Source organism: Salvelinus sp. IW2-2015, linkage group LG32, assembly GCF_002910315.2.
Source record: "Salvelinus sp. IW2-2015 linkage group LG32, ASM291031v2, whole genome shotgun sequence".
NCBI classification, from domain to species: domain Eukaryota; kingdom Metazoa; phylum Chordata; class Actinopteri; order Salmoniformes; family Salmonidae; genus Salvelinus; species Salvelinus sp. IW2-2015.
Window position 1 is genome coordinate 38,432,758 of NC_036871.1, and position 26,798 is coordinate 38,459,555.

Consider the following 26,798-nt stretch of genomic DNA (forward strand, 5'->3'; position numbering starts at 1 on the left):
CATGATAAACTGGATGAATTTGTGATACTTGATAAAGTAATGTACAAAATTACTGATGTGAGCAGGCAGTCAGTCAATCTATGATGAGGGAGAGAGAAGGTGCATTATCTTAAAGGTAGACTCAGCGATATGAAGTAGATGCTCAAAGTAAATAGCATTGTCGGTCAATTTACGCAACAACTAAGAGTGTTGAAGTAAGGCTAAACTTCTCCGCTGTTTTGGTCCCGTATGCTTCACATTGTAACTCTGTGAAGCAAACTCATGCAGATTCTGTCTTAGAGCAAAGTCTTGCATCTCGCTCATTGCAATCTCTTCAGTGCTGCTCGTGTCTACATCATTTAGCTGAGTCAACATTTAACTGTCATGTTTTTTGTGGGGGATGCTTGTGAAAATGTAAAAATATGTCAATATATATAAAAATATAAAAAAGAAGGAGGACCAAGGTGAAAATATCCATTTCCATTTCAATGCTGATAACCTTAAAACAGTCTTGACTGTATTGTTTTCATTTTAGGTTAATTATCAATAAAATAGAACATTTATTTCACAAAGTACCAAACTAGGTGGCATAGAAGTAGTCCATTGCAAACAAGGAGCCTGTATTATGGATTTAAATTATTTGGTCCTCGTTATACAGGTGCGACACAGGTGAGACATCCAAAATACTCTGATTTACAATAACATGAGATTGTACATGGTTGAAATCAAAGGTGCATTGGTACAACAGACTGCACTGTGTCTTGTGTAATTCCATTATGACAGTATTAGAGAACCACAGATGCCTTCTTAAGAGGCTCTCAACGTCAACAGCAGCATCGTGGACTACAGGAGGAGGAGGGCCAAGCACCCCCCCCCCCCTTCACATAGACTGGGATGTAGTGGAGCAGATCGAGAGATTCATGTTCCCTAGTGTTCATGTCACTAAGGACCTATCATGGTTCAAACACACCAAGACAGCTGTGAAGAGGGCACGACAACACCTATTCCCTCCTCAGGAGGCTGAAAAGATTTGGCATGGGTGCTTAGATTCTCAAAAGGTTCTATAGCTGCACCATCGAGAGCATTCTGACTGGTTGCATAACCGCTTGGTATGGCATCAGAGGGTAGTGTGTACGGGCCAGTACATCACTGGGACCGAGCTTCCTGCCATCCAGGACCTCTATACCAGGCAGTGTCAAAAGGAAGATCAGTTGGTAGAGCATGGCACTTGCCAGGGTTGTGCGTGCGATTCCCACAGTGGACCAGTACGAACAAATATAAAAATGTATGCACTCACTACTGTAAGTCGCTCTGAATAAGAGCATCTGCTAAATGACTAAAATGTAAAAATGTAAGTTACAGACTGTTCTCTCTGCTACCGCATGGCAAGCGGTACCGTAGCGCCAAGTCTAGGACCAAAAGGCTCCTTGAGAGCTTCTACCCCCAAGCCATAAGACTGCTGAACAGTTAATAAAATGGCCACCCGGACTGCCATCTCTTATTTATTCAAATCTTTTTGCACCGACTCTCTTGCACAGGCTCGATGTACCCTCACTGGACTCTAGCCAGACACACTACACAACAAGTCCAACACACACACACATACATACATTCACACGCTTCACATACGGTGCTGCTACTTTGTTTATTATATATGCATAGTCACTTTACCCCTACCTACATGTACAGTACCAGTCAAACGTTTGGACACACCTACTCATTCAAGGGGTTTTTCTTACTATTTTCTAAATTGTAGAATAATAGTGAAGACATCAAAAATATGAAATAACACATGGCATCATGTAGTAATCCCCCAAAAAGTGTTAAACAAATCAAAATATATTTTATATTTGACATTCTTCAAAGTAGCCACCCTTTGCCTTTGACAGCTTTGCACGCTCTTGGCATTCTCTCAACCAGCTTCATGAGGTAGTCACCTGGAATGCATTTCAATTAAAAGGTGTGCCTTTGTCACGAATCCCGCTTCCTGAGTCTGTTTTTGCCTGTGTTCTGTCCTGGAGTGTTTTTTCCGGTGTCCTGGAACGCACCCTGTCTGGTTGCCGGGCGACGTAGCTAGTTGGAGGATCTCTGAGTACCCGCACCTGTATCCCATCAGCTATCTTCACACCTGGTCCTGATCATCACCCCTCCACTTCATAAGCGCTGACCTGACATCCATTCCCTGCCGGATCGTTAGCCATGAACAGTATGTTGTGCCAGCGTATCAGCCTCCAGTTGGATAGTTTGTTTTGTACGTCTTGCTTGCCTTGAACTCACCTCCGTTTTTTATGTCTACAGTCATTCACCCGGAACACTCATCCCTACCTGGTCGTCGGTGACTTCAGTTACTTCCTTGGATCTGCTTACTCAATTCCATCAACTCACCTCCGCTGCCCGCTCCGCTACTTGGATTTTTCTATCACTACATTTAAACTTGTAAATAAATACTCACCTTCGTCTTACTCTCCTTGTCCTGGTCTGCTTCTGGGTTCTACTTTAGAGAACCGTGACAGCCTTGTTAAAAGTTAAATTGCGGAATTTCTTTCCTTCTTAATGCATTTGAGCCAATCAGTTGTGTTGTGACAAGATAGGGGTGGTATACAGAAGATAGCCCTATTTGGTAAAAGACCAAGTCCGTATTATGGCATGAACAGCTCAAATAAGCAAAGAGAAACGACAGTCCATCATTACTGTAAGACAAGGTCAGTCAGTCAATGTGGAAAATGTCAATAACTTTAAAAGTTTCTTCAAGTGCAGTCGCAAAAACCATCAAGCGCTATGATGAAACTGGCTCACATGAGGACCACCACAGGACAGGAAGACCCAGAGTTACCTCTGCTGCAGAGGATAAGTTCATTAGAGTTACCAGCCTCAGAAATTGCAGCCCAAATAAATGCTTAGTTCAAGTTAGACACATCTCAAATTGCTTCAAAGAAACCACTACTAAAGGACACTAAGAGGAAGAGACTTGCTTGGCCAAGAATCACGAGTAATGTACATTAGACCGGTGGAAATCTGTCCTTTTAGTCGGAGTCCAAATTGGAGATTTTTGGTTCCAACCGCCCTGTCTTTGTGAGATGCAGAGTAGGTGAATGGATGATCTCTATATGTGTGGTTCCCACTGTGACGCATGGAGGTGTGGGGGTGCTTTGCTGGTGACACTGTCAGTGATTTAGAATTCAAAACGCACCCTTAACCAGCATTCTGCAGCAATACGCCATCCCATCTGGTTTGCGCTTAGTGGGACTATCATTTGTTTTTCAACAGGACAATGACCCAAAACACACTATTTGACTAAGGAGAGGGATTGAGTGCTGCATCAGATGACCTTGCGTCCACAATCACCTGACCTCAAACCAATTGAGATGGTTTGGGATGAGTTGGACCACAGTGTGAAGGAAAGCAGCCAACAAGTGTTCAGCATATTTTATTTTTATTTTATTTCACCTTTATTTAACCAGGTAGGCAAGTTGAGAACAAGTTCTCATTTACAATTGTGGGAACTCCTTCAAGACTGTTGGTAAAACATTCCTCATGAAGCTGGTTGAGAAAATGCCAAGAGCGTGCAACGCTGTCCATCAAGGCAAAGGGTGGCTACTTTGAAGAATCTAAAATATATTTAGATTTGTTTAACACTTTTTGGGTTACTACATACATGATTTCATATGTGTTATTTCATACTTTTGATGTCTTCACTATTATTTTACAATGTAGAAAATAGTACAAATAAAGAAAAACTCTTGAATGAGTAGGTGTGTCCAAACTTTTGACTGGTCCTGTAAATATTACCTCAGTTACCTAGACTAACCCGTACCCCTGCACATTGACTTGGTATAGGTACCCCTTGTATACAGCCCCGTTATTGTGTTACTATTTTCCCTAGAGTAGCACATTTTTCTTACCTTTTAAAAACTAAGCATTTAGCATCTGTTGTTTTCGGCGCATGTGACAAACAAAATTAGATTTGATTTGAGCTTTGATCATTACACACACACACACACATTAATGGATGTAGGAAAATATACATCATGTGCTTGGTTCTTGTTGCCATAACACAGCTCCAACGCTATCAGTCGAAGGACTAGCATCGTGTATTAGAGACGCCACCTGTCGGAGGACAATATGGCCCAGTCCTAGATGTCCTCTAGCCTGGTCCCAGATCTGTTTAGTGCTCTTTCCAACTACATTGCTGTCATTGTACAGCCATGTTTGGCATGACAATTCCATTTGGAGCAAAAACAGACTGGCACCCAGGCTAGTCCTCTTCCTCATCTATGAAAGGGATGTCCAGTTCTGAGAAGTTCCTGCTCCTGGTCTTGTTGTAGGCTGGGGGTTCTATCCATCTAGCCTGGTCATGGCCTGTGGCTGTAGTAGTTCTCTGGGCCAGGTCAGGTGGCTTAGGAGGGCACTCCTTCCTCTGGCTCCTCCACAACAGGTTCACTCTGCCTGGTGGAGAAAGTCTGGATTATTAAGAGGCGTTGGCTAAACCACATACTGATCTGGGACCAGCAGGCTAGTTAAAACAGGGCCTGGTAGAGACACTCTGAATAAATCTAATAGCAGCTGGTCCCAGATCTGTAGGTGCTGGGAATGACAATGAGAATCAGAGGAGTTAATATAATATTAGACATTTAGGTGGTCCCGGGAATCAAATCCACTATACTGGCTCTTGCAAGCACCATGCTCTACCAACTGAGCTACACGAAGCGCATACAGATCGGGTACCAGGCTCGTACAACAGGCTGATACAGTCGGCCTGCTCCTGATAATAATGAAAAAAGGTTCTTCAGTCAGAAATGAACAAAGACACCAAGAAATACCATAGTTACTGTTACCTGGTTACACAAAACCCAGAAATACCATAGTTACTGTTACCTGGTTACGCAAAACCCAGAAATAACATAGTTACTGTTACCTGGTTACACAAAACCCAGAAATACCATAGTTACTGTTACCTGGTTACACAAAACCCAGAAATACCATAGTTACTGTTACCTGGTTACACAAAACCCAGAAATAACATAGTTACTGTTACCTGGTTACGCAAAAAACACAGAAATACCAAAGTTACTGGTAAGGCTGTCAGTAAATCATTCGCCTGGTTACACAAAACCCGCACTAAATGTATGCAGACTGCATGCATGACCCACTTTAACAGGGAATACACCACTTGTTTCTTCCCATCTCTCCCGTAATATAGCCAGGAGTTGGCTAGGAGGAGATCGGTAAAAATACCTCAAATGCTGTATGTCAACCAATGTCCCAGTAAAAGAAAAACAATACTTTATTATACAAGAATCTAGAATCTCATAGTAGCACCATCACAACATACTTATTAGGTTATTGTTTTCATAAGTCATTTCTAAGTTTCTACCTGGGCTGTAAAATAAAGTGTAGGCTGTAACAGTGGGCTGTAAAATAAAGCGTAGGCTGTAAAATAAAGAGTGGGCTGTTACAGTGGGCTGTTACAGTGGGCTGTAAAATAAAGTGTAGGCTGTTACAGTGGGCTGTAAAATAAGTGTAGGCTGTAACAGTGGGCTGTAAAATAAAACGTAGGCTGTTACAGTGGGCTGTAAAATAAAACGTAGGCTGTTACAGTGGGCTGTAAATAAAACGTAGGCTGTTACAGTGGGCTGTAAAATAAAGTGTAGGCTGTAACAGTGGGCTGTAAAATAAAGCATAGGCTGTTACAGTGGGCTGTAAAATAAAGCGTAGGCTGTAGAATAAAGTGTAGGGTGTAAAATAAAGTGTAGTCTGTTACAGTGGGCTGTAAATAAAGCGTAGGCTGTTACAGTGGGCTGTAAAATAAAGTGTAGGCTGTAAAATAAAGTGTAGGCTGTAAAATAAATGGTAGGCTGTAAAATAAAGCATAGGCTGTAAAATAAAGTGTAGGCTGTAAAATAAAGTGTAGGCTGTTACAGTGGGCTGTAAAATAAAGCATAGGCTGTAAAATAAAGCATAGGCTGTAAATAAAAGTGTAGGGTGTAAAATAAAGTGTAGTCTGTTACAGTGGGCTGTAAAATAAAGCGTAGGCTGTTACAGTGGGCTGTAAAATAAAGTGTAGGCTGTAAAATAAAGTGTAGGCTGTAAAATAAAGCATAGGCTGTAAAATAAAGTGTAGGCTGTAAAATAAAGTGTAGGCTGTTACAGTGGGCTGTAAAATAAAGCGTAGGCTGTTACAGTGGGCTGTAAAATAAAGTGTAGGCTGTAAAATAAAGTGTAGGCTGTAACAGTGGGCTGTAAAATAAAGTGTAGGCTGTTACAGTGGGCTGTAAAATAAAGTGTAGGCTGTTACAGTGGGCTGTAAAATAAAGAGTGGGCTGTTACAGTGGGCTGTTACAGTGGGCTGTAAAATAAAGTGTAGGCTGTAACAGTGGGCTGTAAAATAAAGTGTAGGCTGTAACAGTGGGCTGTAAAATAAAGTGTAGGCTGTTACAGTGGGCTGTAAAATAAAGTGTAGGCTGTAACAGTGGGCTGTAAAATAAAGTGTAGGCTGTAACAGTGGGCTGTAAAATAAAGCGTAGGCTGTAAAATAAAGTGTAGGCTGTAAAATAAAGTGTAGGCTGTTACAGTGGGCTGTAAAATAATGTAGGTGTTAAGTGGTGTAAATAAATGTGCTGTTACAGTGGGCTGTAAAATAAAGTGTAGGCTGTTACAGTGGGCTGTAAAATAAAGTGTAGGCTGTTACAGTGGGCTGTAAAATAAAGTGTAGGCTGTAACAGTGGGCTGTAAAATAAAGCATAGGCTGTTACATGGGCTGTAAATAAGTAGGCTGTAGAATAAAGTGTAGGGTGTAAAATAAAGTGTAGCTGTTACAGTGGGCTGTAAAATAAAGGTAGGCTGTTACAGTGGGCTGTAAAATAAAGTGTAGGCTGTAATAAAGTGTAGGCTGTAAAAATAAAGTGTAGGCTGTAAAATAAAGCATAGGCTGTAAAATAAGTTGTAGGCTGTAAAATAAAGTGTAGGCTGTTACAGTGGGCTGTAAAATAAAGCATAGGCTGTAAATAACATGGGCTGAAATAAAGTGTAGGGTGTAAAATAAAGTGTAGCTGTTACAGTGGGCTGTAAATAAAGCGTAGGCTGTTACAGTGGGCTGTAAAATAAGTGTAGGCGTAAATAAAGTGTAGGCTGTAAAATAAAGATAGGCTGTAAAATAAAGTGTAGCTGTAAAATAAAGTGTAGGCTGTTACAGTGGGCTGTAAAATAAAGCGTAGGCTGTTACAGTGGGCTGTAAAATAAAGTGTAGGCTGTAAAATAAATGTAGGCTGTAACAGTGGGCTGTAAAATAAAGTGTAGGCTGTTACAGTGGGCTGTAAAATAAAGTGTAGGCTGTTACAGTGGGCTGTAAAATAAAGAGTGGGCTGTTACAGTGGGCTGTTACAGTGGGCTGTAAAATAAAGTGTAGGCTGTAACAGTGGGCTGTAAAATAAAGTGTAGGCTGTAAGTGGGCTGTAAAATAAAGTGTAGGCGTTACAGTGGGCTGTAAAATAAAGTTAGGCTGTAACAGTGGCTGTAAAATAAAGTGTAGGCTGTAACAGTGGGCTGTAAATAAAAGGTAGGTGTAAAATAAAGTGGCTGTAAATAAGTGTAGGCTGTTACAGTGGGCTGTAAAATAAAGTGTAGGCTGTTACAGTGGGCTGTAAAATAAAGTGTAGGCTGTTACAGTGGGCTGTAAAATAAAGTGTAGGCTGTTACAGTGGGTGTAAAATAAAGTGTAGGCTGTTACAGTGGCTGTAAAATAAAGTGTAGGCTGTTACAGTGGGCTGTAAAATAAAATGTAGGCTGTTACAGTGGGCTGTAAAATAAAGTGTAGGCTGTAACAGTGGGCTGTAAAATAAAGTGTAGGCTGTAACAGTGGGCTGTAAAATAAAGTGTAGGCTGTTACAGTGGGCTGTAAAATAAGTGTAGGCTGTAGAATAAAGTGTAGGCTGTAACAGTGGGCTGTAAAATAAGTGTAGGCTGTTACAGTGGGCTGTAAAATAAGTGTAGGCTGTTACAGTGGGCTGTAAAATAAAGTGTAGGCTGTTACAGTGGGCTGTAAAATAAAGTGTAGGCTGTTACAGTGGGCTGTAAAATAAAGTGTAGGCTGTTACAGTGGGCTGTAAAATAAAGTGTAGGCTGTTAAGTGGGCTGTAAAATAAAGTGTAGGCTGAACAGTGGGCTGTAAAATAAAGTGTAGGCTGTACAGTGGGCTGTAAAATAAAGTGTAGGCTGTTACAGTGGGCTGTAAAATAAAGTGTAGGCTGTAACAGTGGGCTGTAAAATAAAGTGTAGGCTTGTAACAGTGGGCTGTAAAATAAAGTGTAGGCTGTTACAGTGGGCTGTAAAATAAAGTGTAGGCTGTTACAGTGGGCTGTAAAATAAAGTGTAGGCTGTTACAGTGGGCTGTAGAATAAAGTGTAGGCTGTAACAGTGGGCTGTAAAATAAAGTGTAGGCTGTTACAGTGGGCTGTAAAATAAAGTGTAGGCTGTTACAGTGGGCTGTAAAAATAAAGTGTAGGCTGTTACAGTGGGTTTGTAAAATAAAGCGTAGGCTGTAACAGTGGGTTGTAAAATAAAGTGTAGGCTGTTACAGTGGGCTGTAAAATAAAGTGTAGTCTGTAAAATAAAGCGTAGGCTGTAACAGTGGGCTGTAAAATAAAGTGTAGGCTGTAACAGTGGGCTGTAGAATAAAGTGTAGGCTGTAAAAGTGGGCTGTAGAATAAAGTGTAGGCTGTAACAGTGGGCTGTAAAATAAAGTGTAGGCTGTAACAGTGGGCTGTAAAATAAAGAATAGGCTGTAAAATAAAGCCTTACCGAAAACAAACAGTTGAAAAGAGTTGAATTGCAAGAAGGCAGAGGATGGTGTAGGCCTACCTGTCACGTTCCTGACCTGTTTTCTGTTGTTTTGTATGTGTGTGATGGTCAGGGCGTGAGTTTTGGGTGGGCATTCTATGTTGTGTGTTTCTATGTTGGTTTAGGGTTGCCTGGTATGGCTCTTAATTAGAGGCAGGTGTTTTGCGTTCCTCTAATTAAGAGTCATATTTAGGTAGGTTGTTTCACTGTGTTCGTTGTGGGTGGTTGTTACCTGTCTCTGTGTTTGTGTTCTGCACCAGATAGGTCTGTATCGGTTTTGCACGTTTGTTATTTTGTAAGTTGTTTGTAGTGTTCACTTGTTCTTATAATTAAACATGTTGAGCACTGGCTACGCTGCATTTTGGTCCTCCGATCCTTCTCTCCTCGTCCGAGGAGGAGGAAGAACTAGACAATCGTTACACTACCCAACCTCTCTACTGACCTTCTCAGTCTCTATGCTCCCTACTATCCTCTAACGGGGGTGGACAATTCCAGTCCTCGTGGGCCTGATTGGTGTCACAGTTTTGCCCCAGCTAACACACCTGACTCCAATAATCAACTAATCATGATCTTCAGTTTAGAATGCAATGTGATTAATCAGCTGTATTTTCTAGGGATGGAGAAGAAGTGGGACACCAATCAGGCCCCAGAGGACTGGAGTTGCCCACCCCKGCATCTAGCACGATGGTGTAGGCCTACCATACCCCTCTACTGACCTTCTGAGTCCAGGCTCTCTGAGCTGATTGATGACTCAGAGTCCAGATTGTCGTTGTCGGAGTTCTCCTGCTCCAGCTCTGGCAACCTGCATGCCAGCTCCTCCCTGAAAAACACATACACGCACCCTTCCAGGAATGGTTTGACAAACACTGAGCTGAGCTGTATGGTATCTGGTGCCAGCTATAACATACTTACTATAACAGTCATATATTTCACAGAGTCCAGCACGTTACAAACACATTAACACCATGAAATATACAGAACTAAACAGCTTCTACAGTACCAACTAAGACAGTGTTTCTCTTTAACAGTTATATGTGTTGTTCTAGGGTCGAGACGACATGTTGCCCCCGACAACAGAGAACGAGAGGAGTCTCCATCTCTTCACTCACTTCTCCTGCTTGATGGATTTGATCCTTTCGATGAGGGTCCTCTCTGATTCCATGTCTATATCCAACAGGTCAAGGTTGTCCATGTGAGGGGCGTCCGGCTCCGATGAAGGTTTCTCTGAGATCTGTAGATATACAGTAGAGATGAGTCAATACACCAGAGACAGGAAGACAAAACCGCTTTAGGGAACCTGGCATTCCCAAAGTGAAATTCTCAGTGGGAATGATGGAACTTCCCACAGTGATCCATATCCGTATTCACAGATATTCYCAGTATATCAAGTTTATATTCACAGTAGAGCATTAAAGGGTAATCAGAATAGATACACTRCATGKCCAAAAGTATRTGGACACCCTTTCAAATKAGTGGWTTTGGCTATTTCAGCCACACCCGTTGCTGACAGGCRTGTAAAATCGAACACACAGCCATAAAATCTCATTAGAAAAACATTGGCAATAGAATGGCCTTACTGAAGAGCTTAGTGACATTCAACGTGGCACCGTCATAGGATGCCACCTTTCCAACAAGTCAGTTCGTCAAATTTCTGCTCTGCTAGAGCTTCCCCGGTCAACTGTAAGTGATGTTATTGTGAAGTGAAAACGTTTAGAAGCAACAACGGCTCAGCTGCAAAGTGGTAGGCCACACAAGCTCACAGAACAGGACCACTGGGTGCTCACTACCGAGTTCCATTTGCCTCTGGAAGCAACGTCAACACAATAACTGTTCGTCGCAAGCTTCCCGAAATAGGCCTCCATGGCCGAGCAGCCGCACACAAGCCTAAGATCATCATGCGTAATGCCAAACATCGGCTGGAGGGGTGTAAAGCTTGCCGCCATTGGACTCTGGAGCAGTGGAAACGCGTTCTCTGGAGTGATGAATCACGCTTCACCATCTGGCAGTGCGACGGACGAATCTGGGTTTGRCGGATGCCAGGAGGACGCTACCTGCCCCAATGCATAGTGCCAACTGTAAAGTTTGGTGGAGGAGGAATAATGGTCTGGGGCTGTTTTTAATGGTTCGTACTAGTCCCCTTAGTTCTAGTGAAGGGAAATCTTAACGCTACAGCATACAATAACATTCTAGACGACTCTGTGCTTCCAACTTTGTGACAACAGTATGGAGTAGGGTGTGAGCACACTGTCCTTACAGTGTTCTGTCTCTTGAGTTTGAGCTGGTTGACGGCCAGGGCCTCAGCGTATTCCAGCTCGGTGATATCCTGCATCTTCTCAGTGTACCGTCTGAACTGTTCCGAGATCAGGATCTCCACACACCTGGGGGAGAGAGGAAACGTCAGGGGTTAGGGCTTCTTACAACCAAAATAAATCCCAGAATGCTTACTAAGGACTGACTCCATCCTACCTTGAGATATACTGTATGTACACACATGTAACCCTAAACTAGGAAGTAGCATATACTGTATTCCACTGTGCAAGTCTCTTTTTAAGGTTTGCTGAACATATGTTTTGTGATATCTAATACCTGCTCAAAGACATTGGATGTGCGTATGTAAACTTTTGCTATATAGACTCACGTGGTTGTCTTGGAGACGTCCTTCAAGACTAGGAAGGGGTCAGTGGTGTCTTGGGATCGCAGGATGCAGGGGGCAAACACTATGGCCAGGGAGTTTGCTGACATCCTGTTGTGTTCTTCCTCCTTTGCCACTCTGGAGGAAGTAAAAAAAAAACTCCATCAAGATCTGACACAGCACGTCTATTATCGTCCTAATACACAACATGGTTATAAATGACCTGTGGCATAACCAGGGCCCGGAGTTTTCCCTGGCCAGGTCACGTGCTTAGGGAAAACTCAGGGACCTAAGTTCAAGCCTAGCGGGAAAGCCTTTGTACGATAGATGGTGATTTACAAACTTCAGTCAACATGAATACACATATGTGTAAAAGAGTGAAAAACAGAACGGGGGGTATATAACCTACCTGACCAGATGAAAGGGGGGTATATAATAACCTACCTGACCAGGTGAAAGGGGGGTATATAATAACCTACCTGACCAGATGAAAGGGGGGTATATAATAACCTACCTGACCAGATGGAAAGGGGGTTTATAATGAACCTACCTGACCAGATGAAAGGGGGGTATATAATAATCTAATGGACCAGAGAAAGGGGGGTTATATAAACTAACTGACCAGAATGAAAGGGGGGGTATATAAACTACGGACCAGATGAAAGGGGGGTATATAATAATTCACGTACCTGACCATATTAAAGGGGGTATAATAACCTATTGACCAGATTAAAGGGGGGTATATAATAACCTACCTGACCAGATGAAAAGGGGGTATATAATACCTACCTGACCAGATGAAAGGGGGGGTATATAATAACCTACCTGACCAGATGAAAGGGGGTATATAATAACCTACCTGACCAGATGAAAGGGGGTATATTAATAACCTACCTGACCAGATGAAAGGGGGTTATATAAAACCACCTACCAGTGAAAGGGGAGTTAATAATAACCTACCTGACCAGATGAAAGGGGGTTATATAATAACCTACCTGACCAGATTGAAAGGGGTATAAAATAACATACCTGACCAGATGAAAGGGGGTTATATAATAACCTACCTGACCAGATGAAAGGGGGTATATAAATAACCTTACCTGACCAGATGAAAGGGGGGTATATAATAACCTACCTGACCAGATGAAAGGGGGTATATAATAACCTACCTGACCAGATGAAAGGGGGTTATTTAATAACCTTACCTGACCAGATGAAAGGGGGTTATATAATAACCTTACCTGACCAGATGAAAGGGGGGTATATAATAACCTACTGACCAGATGGAAAGGGGGGTATTAATAATCTACCTGACCAGATGAAAGGGGGTTATATTAATAACCTTACCTGACCAGATGAAAGGGGGGTATATAATAAACCTACCTGACCAGATGAAGGGGGGTATATAATAACCTACCTGACCAGATGAAAGGGGGTTATAATAATAACCTACCTTGACAGATGAAAGGGGGGTATATAATAACCTACCTGACCAGATTAAAGGGTTGGTACACCTACCTGACCAGATGAAAGGGGTTATATAATAACACTACCTGACCAGATGAAAGGGGGTTATATTAAAAGCCTACCTGACCAGATTAAAGGTGGTATATAATAACCTACCTGACCAGATGAAAGGGTGATAATAACCACCTGACCAGATGAAGGGGGTATATACTACCTGACCAGATGAAAGGGGTGGGTTATATAATAACCTACCTGACCAGTGAAAGGGGGTATAATAAACCCTACCTGACCAGATTGAAAGGGGGTATATAACCTACCTGACCAGATGAAAGGGGTTATATAAAACCTACCTGACCAGATGAAAGGGCTTATATAATAACCTACCTGACCAGATGAAAGGGGGTATATAATTAACCTTACCTTGACCAGATGAAAGGGGGTATATTAAAACCTACCTGACCAGATGAAAGGGGGTATATAATAACCTACCTGACCAGCATGAAAGGGGGTATATAATAACCTACCTGACCAATGAAAGGGGGGTATATAATAACCTACCTGACAGATGAAAGGGGGTATATAATAACCACCTGGACCAGATGAAAGGGGGGTATATAATACCTGACCAGATGAAAGGGGATAATAAACCTACCTGACCAGATGAAAGGTGTATATAATAACCTACTGACCATGAAAGGGGGTATATAAAACCTACCTGACCAGATGAAAGGGTGGTACAACCTACCCGACCAGATTAAGGGGTATTATAACCTACCTGACCAGATGAAAGTGGGGTATATAATAACCTACCTGAACCAGATAAAGGGGGGATATAATAACCTACCCTGACCAGATGAAAGGGGGTTATATAATAACCTACCTGACCAGATGAAAGGGGGGATATAATAACCTGGACCAGATGAAAGGGGGTATATAATAACCTACCTGACCAGATGAAAGGGGTTATATAATAACCTACCTGACCAGTGAAGGGGGGTATATAATAAACCTACCTGACCAGATGAAAGGGTGGTACAACCTACCTGACCAGATTAAAGGGGGGTATATAATAACCTACCTGACCAGATGAAAGTGGGGGTATATAAAACCTACCTGACCAGATGAAAGGGGGTATATAATAACCTACCTGACCAGATGAAAGTGGGGTATATAATAACCTACCTGACCAGATGAAAGGGGGGTATAAAACCCCTGACCAGATGAAAGGGGGTATATAATAACCCTACCTGACCAGATGAAAGGGGTTATATAATAACCTACCTGACCAGATGAAAGGGTGTACAACCTACCTGACCAGATGAAAGGGGTATATAATAACCTACCTGACCAGATGAAAGGGGGTATATAACCTACCTGACCAGATGAAAGGGGGTTATATATACCTACCTGACCAGATGAAAGGGGGGTATATAATAACCTACCTGACCAGATGAAAGGGGGGTATATAATAACCTACTACCAGATGAAAGGGGGTATTAAGCCCTGACCAGATGAAAGGGGGGTATATAACCTACCTGACCAGATGAAAGGGGTATATAATAACTACCTGACCAGATAAAGGGGGGTATATAATAACCTACCTGACCAGATGAAAGGGGTATATAATAACCTACCTGACCAGATGAAAGGGGTTATATAATAACCTACCTGACCAGATGAAAGTTTTTTTTAAATGTTTTATTTAACTAGGAAATCAATAAGAACAAATTCTTTACAATGACGGCCTATCGGGGAAAGTTGGTTAACTGCCTTGTTCAGTGGCAGAACGACATATTTTTACCTTGGTCAGCTCTGGACTTGATCCAGCAACCTTTCGGTTACTGACCCAACGCTCTAACCACTAGACTACCTGCCGCCCCAAACCTACCTGACCAGGTGAAAGTGGGTATAACCTACCTGACCAGGTGAAAGAGGTATAACCTACGGTAAACCTACCTGACCAGGTGAAAGAGGGTATAACCTACCTGATCAGGTGAAGGTGGATTAACCTACCTGACCAGGTGAAAGAGGTAAACCTACCTGACCAGGTGAAACGGGGTTATAACCTACTCTGACCAGGTGAAAGAGTAGGAGGTATAACCTACCTGACCAGGTGAAAGAGGGGTGATAACCTACCTGACTAGGTGAAAGCGGGGTATAACCTACCTGACCAGGAAAAGGTTATAACCTACCTGACCAGGTTGAGAAGAGGGGTATACCTACCTGACCAGGTGAAAGAGGGTATAACCTACCTGACCAAGGTGACAAGCGAGGTATAAACTACCTGACCAAGTGAAAGCGGGGTATAATACCTACCAGGTGAAAGCGGTCTGTAACCCTACCTGACCAGAGTGAAAGAGGGGTATAACCTACCTGACCAGGTGAAAGAGGGGTTACCCTACCTGACCAGGTGAAAGACGGGTATAACCTACCTAACCAGATAGTGAGAAGAAGGATAACCTATCTGACCAGGGTGAAAGGCGGGTATAACCTACCTGACCAGGTGAGACAGAGGGTATAACCTACCTGACCAGGTTGTGAAGAGAGGGTTTAAACCTACCTGACCAGGTGAAAGCGGGGTATTAACCTACCTGACCAGTGAAAGCGGGATTAACCAACCTGACCAGGTGAAAGTGGGGTTTTAACCTACCTGACCAGGTGAAAGCGATAGGGTATAACCTACCTGACCAGGTGAAAGACGGGGATTTAACCTACCTGACCAGGTGAAAAGCTGGATTTAACCTACCTGACCAGGTGGAAAGCGGGTTTAAAAAAACCTTATCGCGACCAGAGTGAAAGCGGGGATAAACCTACCTGACCAGGTGAAAGAGGGGTATAACCTACCTGATCAGGTGAAAGAGGGGTATAACCTACCTGACCACGTGAAAGAGGGGTATAACCTACCTGACCAGGTGAAAGAGGGGTATAACCTACCTGACCAGGTGAAAGACCAATCTCTCCAGTGTTTTGAAGTTAGCGGAGGGAAGCTCGTCCAGTTTCTGGTAGACCGCACGAAGCCGCTCAGATTGCTCTGGCAACTCTGCACATGAAATGTCACAATGTCAAATACAGTTATTTCAAGTACTTGAGGTTCGCTTGATTTAGCTTGACTGCCTGGTGTGCAGGGTGGGCGGGGGTCTGCAGAGTTTCACTTTTGGGACTATACCATTGGCTCAATTGTAGCCTAGTGGGCAAGCTAAATGAAGCACACAAGTATTTGAAATGGATTTCACTGTCAACTCTGTACATTCAAAACATAGGTTTTTAAACCCTTTTGCTACGCTGTGACATTCAGAACAGGACCCATGAGACAGACTCACCGACGGCGTGAAGGAAGTCCTTGTAGAGGCGGTAAGTAAGGAGGGGGTCAGGCAGCTCTCTGAGCCAGCGTTTCACCAGGCCAGTCATCGTGTGGATGGAGTAGTTCTCCAGAGTCGCCGTCTCAGGGTCTGACAAAACAAAAAAAGAGATTGCACTTAATTTTACGGTAGTTTCTACCGGTACCTGCAATGCGCCGGATGATGTCATGCCATAGCTCTATGTTGTTCATGGCAGCTGGTAGGTCCTCTGTTCTGACACCAGTGTCTCGGCAGATGGTTCCCACATAATACATTCAATAGGAAAACAATGTTTTCTGGAAAAATGGACTTACTTGTCTCCAGTAGTTGGTGTAATTCCCTGGCGTGCGAGGCAGAACCAGATTTACGGTAGAGGCCCTCTGTGTACAGGCCATTCATCTCAACATGCTCCAGCATCATCAGAAGTACCATGGGGATCGGGTATGTCTTACTGGTCAGTACACACACCTGCACCCCAAAGTGCAGACAGCCAGGTCTCCCATCGTCCTAACACACAGGATTAATCAATAGTCTTGACAAACTTTACATCACTAAGTTAACTTTACTTGTTAAAATGGAGTTAAAAATGGAGCCGGAGAAGAATGCAGACATTTACATGTCCCCAACCGGTTGTGTTTTTTGTTAGTTTATTTGCGTTTTTTGTAACTTATTTTTTTTGACTTATTGTGTACATAATGTTGCCGCTACCGTCTCTAACGACCGAAAATTACTTCTGGACATCAGGACTGCGATTACTCACCACGGACTGGCAGAATCCTTTTTTTCCATTAACGAGTCTGACGAGCCCGACGCGAACGATATACTGCTTTCTCGGGAACAGGCCCAGATCCCCGTGATTTGCGTGAAGAGGAGGCGGAGAAAAAGGGGCCAGAGGGCGGGGCTGCCTTCTGAGAATTCGTAGTCGATCGAATAAACCCCCACTTCCTTCCATTCTGCTAGCAAACGTGCAATCTTTGGAGAATAAAATAGATGACCTACGCGCAAGATTAAACTACCAACGGGACATTCGAAACTGTAATATCTTATGCTTCACGGAGTCGTGGCTGAACGACGCCACTATCAACATACAGCTGGCTGGTTATATGCTGTACCGGCAGGATAGAACAGCAGCGTCTGATAAGACAAGGGGCGGCGGACTATGTATTTTTGTAAATAACAGCTGGTGCACATTATCTAAGGAAKTCTCRAGCTATTGCTCGCCTGAGGGAGAGTATCTCAYGATAAGCTGTAGACCACACTATCTACCTAGAGAGTTATTTGTATTTTTCATAGCTGTTACATACCACCACAGTCAGAGGCACTAAGACAGCATTGAATGAGCTGTATTCCGTCACAAGCAAACAAGAAAACGCTCACCCAGAGGTGGCGCTCCTAGTAGCCGCGGACTTTAATGCACGGTAACTTAAATCTGTTTTACCAAATTTCTAATCAGCATGTTAAATGTGCCATCGGAAGGAAAAAAACTCTGGACCACCTTTACTCCACACACAGAGACGCATACAAAGCTCTCCCTCGCCCTCCATTTGGCAAATCTGACCATAATTCTATCGTCCWGATTCCTGCTTACAACCAAAAATGAAAGCAGGAAGCACCCGTGACTAGATCAATAAAAAAGTGGTCAGATGAAGCAGATGCTAAGCTACAGGACTGTTTTGCAAGCACAGACTGGAGTATGTTCCGGGATTTCTCCGATGGCATTGAGGAGCACACCACACCAGTCATTGGCTTCATCAATAAGTGCATTGATGACGTCGTCCCCATAGTGACCGTACGTACATATCCCAACCAGAAGCCATGGATTACAGGCAACATCCGCACTGAACTAAAGGCTAGAGCTGCCGCTTACAAGGATGCCCTTCGACGAACCATCAAACAGGCAAAGCGTCAATACAGGACTGAGATTGAATCGTACTACACCGGCTCTGATGCTCGTCGGATGTAGCAGGGCTTGCAAACCATTACAGACTACAAGGGGAAGCACAGCCGAGAGCTGCCCAGTGACACGAGCCTACCAGATGAACTAAACTACTTCTATGCTCGCTTCGAGGCAAATAACACTGAAACATGCATGAGAGCACCAGCTGTTCCGTGAAGGTGTGATCACGCTTTCCGCAGCCGAAGTGAGTAAGACCTTTAAACAGGTCAACATTCACAAGGCCGCAGGGCCACACGGATTACCAGGACGTGTACAGCGAGCATGCGCTGACCAACTGCAAGTGTCTTCACTGACATTTTCAACCTCTCCCTGTTCGAGTCTGTAATATCAACATGTTTCAAGCAGACCACCATAATGCCTGTGCCCAAGAACACTAAGGTAACCGGCCTAAATGACTACTGACCCATAGCACTCACGTCTGTAGCMMKKMWGTGCTTTGAAATGCTGGTCATAGCTCACATCAACACCATTATCCCAGAAATCCTAGACCCACTCCAATTTGCATACCACYCCAACAGATCCACAGATGATGCAATCTCTATTGCACTCCACACTGCCTTTTCCCACCTGGACAAAAGGAACACCTATGTGAGAATGCTATTCATTGACTACAGCTCAGCATTCAACACCATAGTGCTCTCAATGCTCATCAATAACCTAAGGAACCTGGGACTAAACACCTCCCTCTGCAACTGGATCCTGGACTTCCTGACGGGCCGCCCCCAGGTGGTGAGGGTAGGTAACAACACATCCGCTACACTGATCCTCAACACAGGGACCCCTTAGGGGTGCGTGCTCAGTCCCCTCCTGTACTCCCTGTTCATTCATGACTGCACGGCCAGGCACGACTCCAACACCATCATTAAGTTTGCCGATGACACAACAGTGTTAGGCCTGATCACCGACAACGATCAGACAGCCTATAGGGAGGAGGTCAGAGACCTGKCAGTGTGGTGCCAGGACAACAACCTCTCCCTCAACGTGATCAAGACAAAGTAGATGATTGTGGACTACAGGAAAAAGAGGACCAAGTCCGCCCCCATTCTCATCGACGGGGCTGCAGTGGAGCAGGTTGAGACCTTCAAGTTCCTTGGTGTCAAATCAAATCAAATCAATTTATATAGCCCTTCTTACATCAGCTGATATCTCAAAGATATCTGTACAGAAAACCCCAGCCTAAACCCCAAACAGCAAGCAGTGCAGGTGTAGGAAGCACGGTGGCTAGGAAAACTCCCTAGAAAGGCCAAAACCTAGGAAGAAACCTAGAGAGGACCAGGGTATGAGGGGTGGCCAGTCCTCTTCTGGCTGTGCCGGTAGAGATTTATAACAGAACATGGCCAAGATGTTCAAATGTTTCATAAATGACCAGCATGGTCAAATAATAATAATCACAGTATTGTCGAGGGTGCAACAAGTCAGCACCTCAGAGTAAATGTCAGTTGGCTTTTCATAGCCGATCATTAAGAGATCTCTCTACCGCTCCTGCCTGTCTCTAGAGAGTTGAAACAGCAGTCTGGACAGGATAGCACGTGTCCACATCTCTAACAAACAACATAATATGGTCCAAGCACACCAAGACAGTCGTCAAGAGAGCACAACAAAACCTATTCCCCCCTCAGGAGGACTGTAAAAGTCTTGCATGGGTCCTCAGATCCTCAAAAGGTTTCTACAAGCTGCACCATCGAGAGCATCCTGCCTGGTTGCATCACTGCCTGGTATGACAACTGCTCGGCCTCCGACCGCAAGGCACTACAGAGGGTAGTGCGAACGGCCCAGTACATCACTGGGGCCAAGCTTCCTGCCATCCAGGACCTCTATACCAGGCGGTGTCAGAGGAAGGCCCTAACAATTGTCAAAGACTCCAGCCACCCTAGTCATTGACTGTTTTCTCTGCTACCACACGGCAAGCGGTACCGGAGCGTCAAGTCTAGGTCCAAGAGGCTTCTAAACAGCTTCTACCCCCAAGCCATAAGACTCTTGAACACCTAATCAAATGGCTACCCAGAATATTTGCATTGCCCTCCCCCCCCGTCTCTGTTGTTATCATCAATGCATAGTTACTTTAATAACTCTACCTACATGTACATATTACCTCAACTAACCGGTGCCCCTGCACATTGACCCTGTACCTGTACCCCCCTGTAAATAGTCTCGCTACTGTTATTTTACTGCTGCTCTTTAATTACTTGTTACTTTTATTTCTTATTTTTATCCGTATTTTTTTTTTAACTGCATTGTTGGTTAGGGACTCGTAAGTAAGCATTTCACTGTAAGGTATGGGTCCTGTTGTATTAGACACATGTGACTAATACAATTTGATTTGTCAGACTTAACTTGGTGAACTTGACAAACATTACTTGACAAACATTACTTGACAAACTGCTCACCAGCCTGGCACATCGAGTTGAGCAGTCGGTGATGATTTTGGAAAGGCATTTCTTGTGACATATCAATTTGCAAGCTAAACAAAAGAAGAGAGGAGAAAATAACACAATGATAAGATCTCGTCTAAATTCTGTTCAAATGTTCTCTTCTATATTCTAATTCTCTGTTCTAATTTTCTTCTATATTCTAATTCTCAGTTCTAATGTTCTCTTCTATATTCTAATTCTCTGTTCAAATGTTCGCGTCTATATTCTAATCATATGTTCAAATGTTCTCTTCTATATTCTAATCATATGTTCAAATGTTCTCTTCTATATTCTAATCATATGTTCAAATGTTCTCTTCTGCATTCTAATTCTCTTTTAAATGTTCTCTTCTGAACTCTAATTATATGTTCTAATGTTCTCTTCTATATTCTAATTCTCTTTTCAAATGTTCTCTTCTATATTCAAATTCTATGTTTAATGGTGAACAACAGATAGCCACTCACCGCTGCACATGTAGGCCTTCTCCATGCCCCAGATGTAGAAACCACACAGGTCACAGGACTGCCTGATGTTGACCTGGTACGTACTAAACATGTGACCTAAAGGGCTGTCGAGCTGGAAACACACAACACACATCATTCAAGCCGGACCATTGACCTGGGATGCATTGACCTGGGTTGTGACACTGATATTCTGATATTCAACTTAGTGTTGGTCGCAACGAGTCAATTCACCTTAGTGTTGGTCGCAACGAGTCAATTCAACTTAGTGTTGGTCGCAACGAGTCAATTCAACTTAGTGTTGGTCGCAACGAGCCAATTCACCTTAGTGTTGGTCGCAACCACACCAAATACGAGCTCCATTCACCTTTATTGGCTTAAAGTGTCGAGCACGAAGGCAAAACTTCAAGAGCTTAGTTGGTTTGAGTGTTTTTCTTTTGCTAATTCGCAATGCAGTTTCCACCTTTAGTTGTTGCTCATCGCGCCACAAAACTGGGAACACTCTCATCTTTTAAAACTCTTAGATGAGATATGTGGTTATTCGCAACGGAAGCCAATTTCAACTTTAGTTGTTAGGGTGCACATCTCGGCTACACATTTCACTTAGTTGAATTCCTGGTCGCAACGATCGCGTCGATATGCAACGTTAAGCTCGTTGGTCGCGTAATGCTCGAGGCACCGAATGTCGTCTCTACGTGTTTGGTCGCCAGATCGAGAGGGTCTTCTAATCAGCGCTGTAGTGTTTGGCGACACAGATGTCCCATATCACACCTTAGGTGTTGGTCGCGAGCTTAGACGATAAGCCCTATTTCAACTTAGCTGGTGGATTTCGTCGAAGACGGAGAGGTCCAATTTCTAACCTATGTGCGTTGGTCCGCTACACGAGACCAAATTCCGTTTCTACCTTTAGTGTTGGCTCGCGACACGAGCCAATTCAACTTTTAAGTGTTGTGTCGCGAACGGGACCCTTATTCAACTTAGTGGTTTTGGCTCGGCAACGAGCCATTCATCCTTGGTGTCTCGTCGCTCAAGCATCTAGTCCCGGCAACTTGAGAGGACCAAGGTGGCACCTGCAGTGTTGGCTGGCCGTGTTACTGGCAGAGCCAATTCTACATCATTAGTGTTTGGTCCGCATAACGGTCTTTCAATATCAAGCGTAGCTTGAGATTTTTGTCCTATATACATGGGAGACAATATATTTCGCAAACTTGTAGTCGGGATGTCATAGCTGCTTAGGGACATATGTGAGCAACCCTTAAGATGTCATTAACTATGGAGGATCAATCTCAGTCTGATTGTACGTAGGATTAGATACCATTAATCCAAAAAGCTACATATCGATTTTCTTTAGAGTGTGTCATTTCTAAAGGACTGTGTTGGCGTTGCGCACGACGGAGATCCGTTTTTCGTACGCTTCATGATTTGTTCGGAAGACCATGCCGAGTCTAGAAGAGATTTCTCGAGCAACTAGGATTGCTTACTTCATCGGGGGGGAGTTGGAGAGCAGGCTTTATTCCATACTAGCGTATTAAATGCTTGATGGTTTAGCTGCCGAGTACTTTACAGAAGAACAAAGTTCCACATCTATTTTTGCATCCTCCTTGGTTTTTGTTCTCGGTCCTTTATAGAGATCTCGTCCTCTCATACCATAGACTTCAACCGGCTTGAGGGCATAGGGACGAATGAGTCAGGGATGTTCAGAGTCAGTCACACGACTGAGGTTGCGCATATTATGATAGAATCTCCAAGAATTATCATACAATTACTTAGCACCTTCAGCATGCATTGGATATATTCGTTATGCTTGGAGCTTATCATTCAGACGTAATGATTGTTACTTCATTCGTGGTCCTTTCATGTTCTGAGAGTCCTTTTAGGTGTCATATTAAGTGATGGGAGCATTAGTTCAAAGAGCTTCAAGATAAGGAGTCAAAGATTGTCTGTTGGTCATAACCGCAAAGATGTTGTTTGGGTCTTGTGGACAGTGTCTGTGTGAGCGCTGCGTGCGTGTATACATATCCGGCGGTGTGGAGTGTTGTGATGCGGAGGTGGCCTGGTGTCTTGTTGACATGGGCTGACTGTGTGTATAACAGTATCGCCTGAGATGTGGAGTGGGTTGTGTGGCGAGTGCCTGTGGTCGCTGTGACATGGTCTGGTGTACCTGCAATCGTGGTGTGTAGTACAGTATGCGCGCGGTGGTGAGTGGAGATGTGTCCTGACTCAGAACTACCGTTGGACGCGCGCCGCATAACCCCTCGTCAGGTTTGGATTCTCGTTCTCCCGTATGAAACCGTGCCACGGATGCGGACTGAACATGTGTTGTGACGGCACGGCATGTGCGCTGAACTCTGAGGTGCAGTCTGGCTTGGTGGCCAGCGCATGAGGGACATGCAGAGGGTTTGTGGTAGCACCGGTCGATCGAGGACTTTACTAGCTGATGATGGGGCTTGGCTGTTGAACCAGGGGAGGGTAGACGGACAGAGTTAATGGAAAGGGTGGTGGGGGCTGTAGGGATGATATGTACAGGCACTGCCAAATGTTCACGGACTCAGTGCTGTGCTTGAAAAATAAAACGCGAGAATTTAAAAATAATTGGTGGCTCCAGAAGTGGCTGTTGTAAATAAAGCACGTTACCGTGTTGTGTACTGCTGGCCTACGTCAAGCTCGTCTATATATCAGCTGTTGATTTGCTTCATGTCTCTTTTTTCCAAGACAGTCTTTCTAATAAACTTCGATAGTACAAGAACATGGTGGCATTACTTGTATTATGGGAAACAAAGCCTAGAAACTCCATACAACAACTCTTCTGGTGCAAGGTCGAGGAAGTAAACTCACCAAGGACGGAGTAAGCTTGCCCTTATAGGTCTCGTCTGAACTGCAATGGGTGGCTGTAGGAAGATCCTCTCTGGGCTGACAGCTTCTTTAGCCACCCTGGTCTCAGATCGTTTACCTGGGAGGTATAGGAACGTACATATTTCATAGTAGTAGTCTACTATTCAAATGAGCCTGGATTTCAAGCTTTACAATGAGCTCTGCAGATAAGACATGTAAATGGGTAAATCCGGCCAGACCCTTTCCTAAAGATGCGACCATATGAGAGAGAGAGAGAGGACCGAGAGCAGAGACAGAGAGCGTGGAGAGCAGGAGAGCGAGAGACAGACAAGACAGACAGAGCAGACAGACAACACGAGACAGACAGGACAGACAGAACAGAGCAGACGAGAAGACAGACAGACAGCAGACAGACATAGACAGAGCAGACAGGACAGACAGACAAGAGCGAGAGACAGACGGAGACAGACAGAGCGAGAGACAGACAGAAGCGAGAGGAGCGAGAGACAGACAGAGCCGCAGAACAGAGCGAGAGAAGGGACAGAGCGAGACGAACAGACAGGAGCGAGACAGAGCGAGAACATGACGGAGCAGCCAGAGGCGAGACAGACAGACAGACAGAGCGAGACGAGAGGAAAGACAGAGCGAGAGATAGATCAGAGCAGGCGACGCGACAGACAGGATCAGACATGAAGGGCGGAGAGACAGACGAGACAGAGCGAGAGACAGACAGACAGAGCGGAGACCAGCAGACAGACAGAGCGAGACTGAGCGAGATGACCAGACGAGAGCGAGACATGGAGCGAGAGACAGACGAGAGAGAGACATGAGAGAAGAGAACAGAGAGAAGGTGGACAGAGCAAGTTAGTCAGTCAAAACCTGCTCATGAAAGACCCTCTGAAGACTAAGGCTTTGGTAGCCTGAACCCAGATCAATTTGTGGTGCTTGAAAATACACAAATAGATGTAACACCAGGCTAGAGATCCTAATGAACCGGAAACAGTCCTGAGGCTGAGGTGATTACAGGTGAGTGCCAGACAGGTATCCCACCTGGTTCCCCAGGAACTCATCCAGGTGTCGGATCTCGTCGGTGTTGGTGATCTCCCGTTCCAGAGAAGCATTCCACTGCTCGGAGACCCGCGTGGCTCGGCTGATCCTGATGGTGGCGTTACCATGCCCTTCACTGTTGTTACCACGCCGTCCAGTGGACAGGGAGGAGGTAGAGGTGGCTATAGGTAAGGATACGTGTGTGTTTAGACTGATAGAGAGTGGTTGAGATTATACCATTGATCACTAGATGGTAGTAGAGGAGAGACAGGATGTGAAAGGTACTAAAATAGTTTTCATCATAGCAACAGTCTAAAGGTGGACAACACAGTGAGCAGTGTCCTGTAGGGGGTGGGACTACAGTACCTCCTTTCCCAGATGGTGCATTCTCATTGGTCACCATCCCGTACGCATTTATCTGTGAGTTTTTAGTCGGCCGTTTCCTCCGAAACTTACTGAAGAAGCCAAGCCTGTGGAACACAAAAGGGTTAACATGTAACCATGACARAGAAAACGCAGCAGCRTTTCCACACTCGGTCCAKGCAAAGATGATCTATTATATTGACAAGATGTTCGAGTTACCGCTCTAACAACGGAAATATACGTCCTCAATAATGGAAGGCAAGCGAGAGGAGGCGAGATCAGCTGGGACCATTCTAGCCGATGAGAGGGTACAGTAGATACGCGTGTGAACAACAGGCATAACTAAGTCATTTCTTCCTCAAAGTTGCCAGAATGMCAGTTGCATCCACTTACATGTAACAGCCTAAACGTTACAAAAACGTATATTTGATTTAAAAATAAGCCTCACGTAATTCGACTCTCTCGTAGAACTCCATACAAAAATAATGACATACAATATCATATCTAGTCAATATATGGACAATAACTCCTGTGTCCCAGTTGGCTGAATGGCTGTTACCTATCAGGAGTGGTCGGCTGGGATTGGCTGGAGTCTCTGCGGGTTATGCTCTCATGTGGGAGGCTGAAACTAGCCCCGTCCGTGGAAATATCAAAAGATTTCGGAAACTGAGAGATAAAACAAAATTACTGAACATCTGAGATTGTATGACATGACACAACACAACCATGCTGGGGGCCAATCAGGTGGGCCGTTATTAACAGGTAACACGTGAGGAGTGTTGGTGCATAGAAAGGAAACTATTAAAAGGGACAGTGCAACATTTTGTCACGGATCAGTTGAAAATGGGTTTTAGTACAAAAATGTTGCACTATCACTTTAAGAACAGAGAAGTTTGTTTTCAGATCATCCCCTTTCACCAGCATCTATAGGGGTAGTAGTAGCACATAAATCCCAGGCCCGGCAACACCAGAGTTAGTTAGTTAGCCTGCAGCAGCCACCACATCCTTAGCACAATACAGTCTTTCCTCCCCCTTCCTTCTCCCTACAGAGAGCTCTCATAGTCTCTCCCCCTTCCTTCTCCCTGCAGAGAGCTCTCATAGTCTCCCCCCCTTCCTTCTCCCTACAGAGAGCTCTCATAGTCTCTCCCACTTCCTTCTCCCTACAGAGAGCTCTCATAGTCTCTCCCCCTTCCTTCTCCCTACAGAGAGCTCTCATAGTCTCTCCCCCTTCCTTCTCCCTACAGAGAGCTGTCAGTCTCTCCTCCCCCTTCAGAGACCTCAACAGCAGCAGCAACAACAACTACAGAGCTAGCCCCAACTATCTTTGGGCTACTAGTGCTGGAATGTAAAGTATACACAGATTGACTGACATTGTCTCAACATTGTGACAAGAAGAAAAAAGTCAGAAAGAGAGACCCATCCAGCCACTGTGCGTGTTTAGATGGCAACCTGGCAGGAGATGGTTGTGACTGGCCA

At 44.2% G+C, this 26,798-nt stretch overlaps 1 protein-coding gene across 1 annotated transcript in view; it reads right to left on the reverse strand.

Moving 5' to 3' along the window:
* Positions 1-3,390: 3,390 nt before the first annotated feature.
* LOC111956473 (unconventional myosin-IXb) overlaps positions 3,391-26,798 on the reverse strand; it is a 36,102-nt gene continuing 12,694 nt past the window's right edge. Inside the window, exons 9-23 of the mRNA XM_070436596.1 lie at positions 25,882-25,988; positions 25,326-25,429; positions 24,963-25,141; positions 23,996-24,030; positions 22,728-22,743; positions 21,084-21,195; positions 20,596-20,669; positions 16,566-16,758; positions 16,234-16,362; positions 15,848-15,953; positions 11,453-11,584; positions 11,069-11,192; positions 9,924-10,045; positions 9,531-9,634; positions 3,391-4,425 (exon numbers count right to left, since the gene is read on the reverse strand). Of these exons, the coding sequence (XP_070292697.1) occupies positions 4,235-4,425; positions 9,531-9,634; positions 9,924-10,045; positions 11,069-11,192; positions 11,453-11,584; positions 15,848-15,953; positions 16,234-16,362; positions 16,566-16,758; positions 20,596-20,669; positions 21,084-21,195; positions 22,728-22,743; positions 23,996-24,030; positions 24,963-25,141; positions 25,326-25,429; positions 25,882-25,988 (1,728 nt within the window). The 3' untranslated portion in view covers positions 3,391-4,234. The remainder of the gene's footprint in view (positions 4,426-9,530; positions 9,635-9,923; positions 10,046-11,068; positions 11,193-11,452; positions 11,585-15,847; positions 15,954-16,233; positions 16,363-16,565; positions 16,759-20,595; positions 20,670-21,083; positions 21,196-22,727; positions 22,744-23,995; positions 24,031-24,962; positions 25,142-25,325; positions 25,430-25,881; positions 25,989-26,798) is intronic.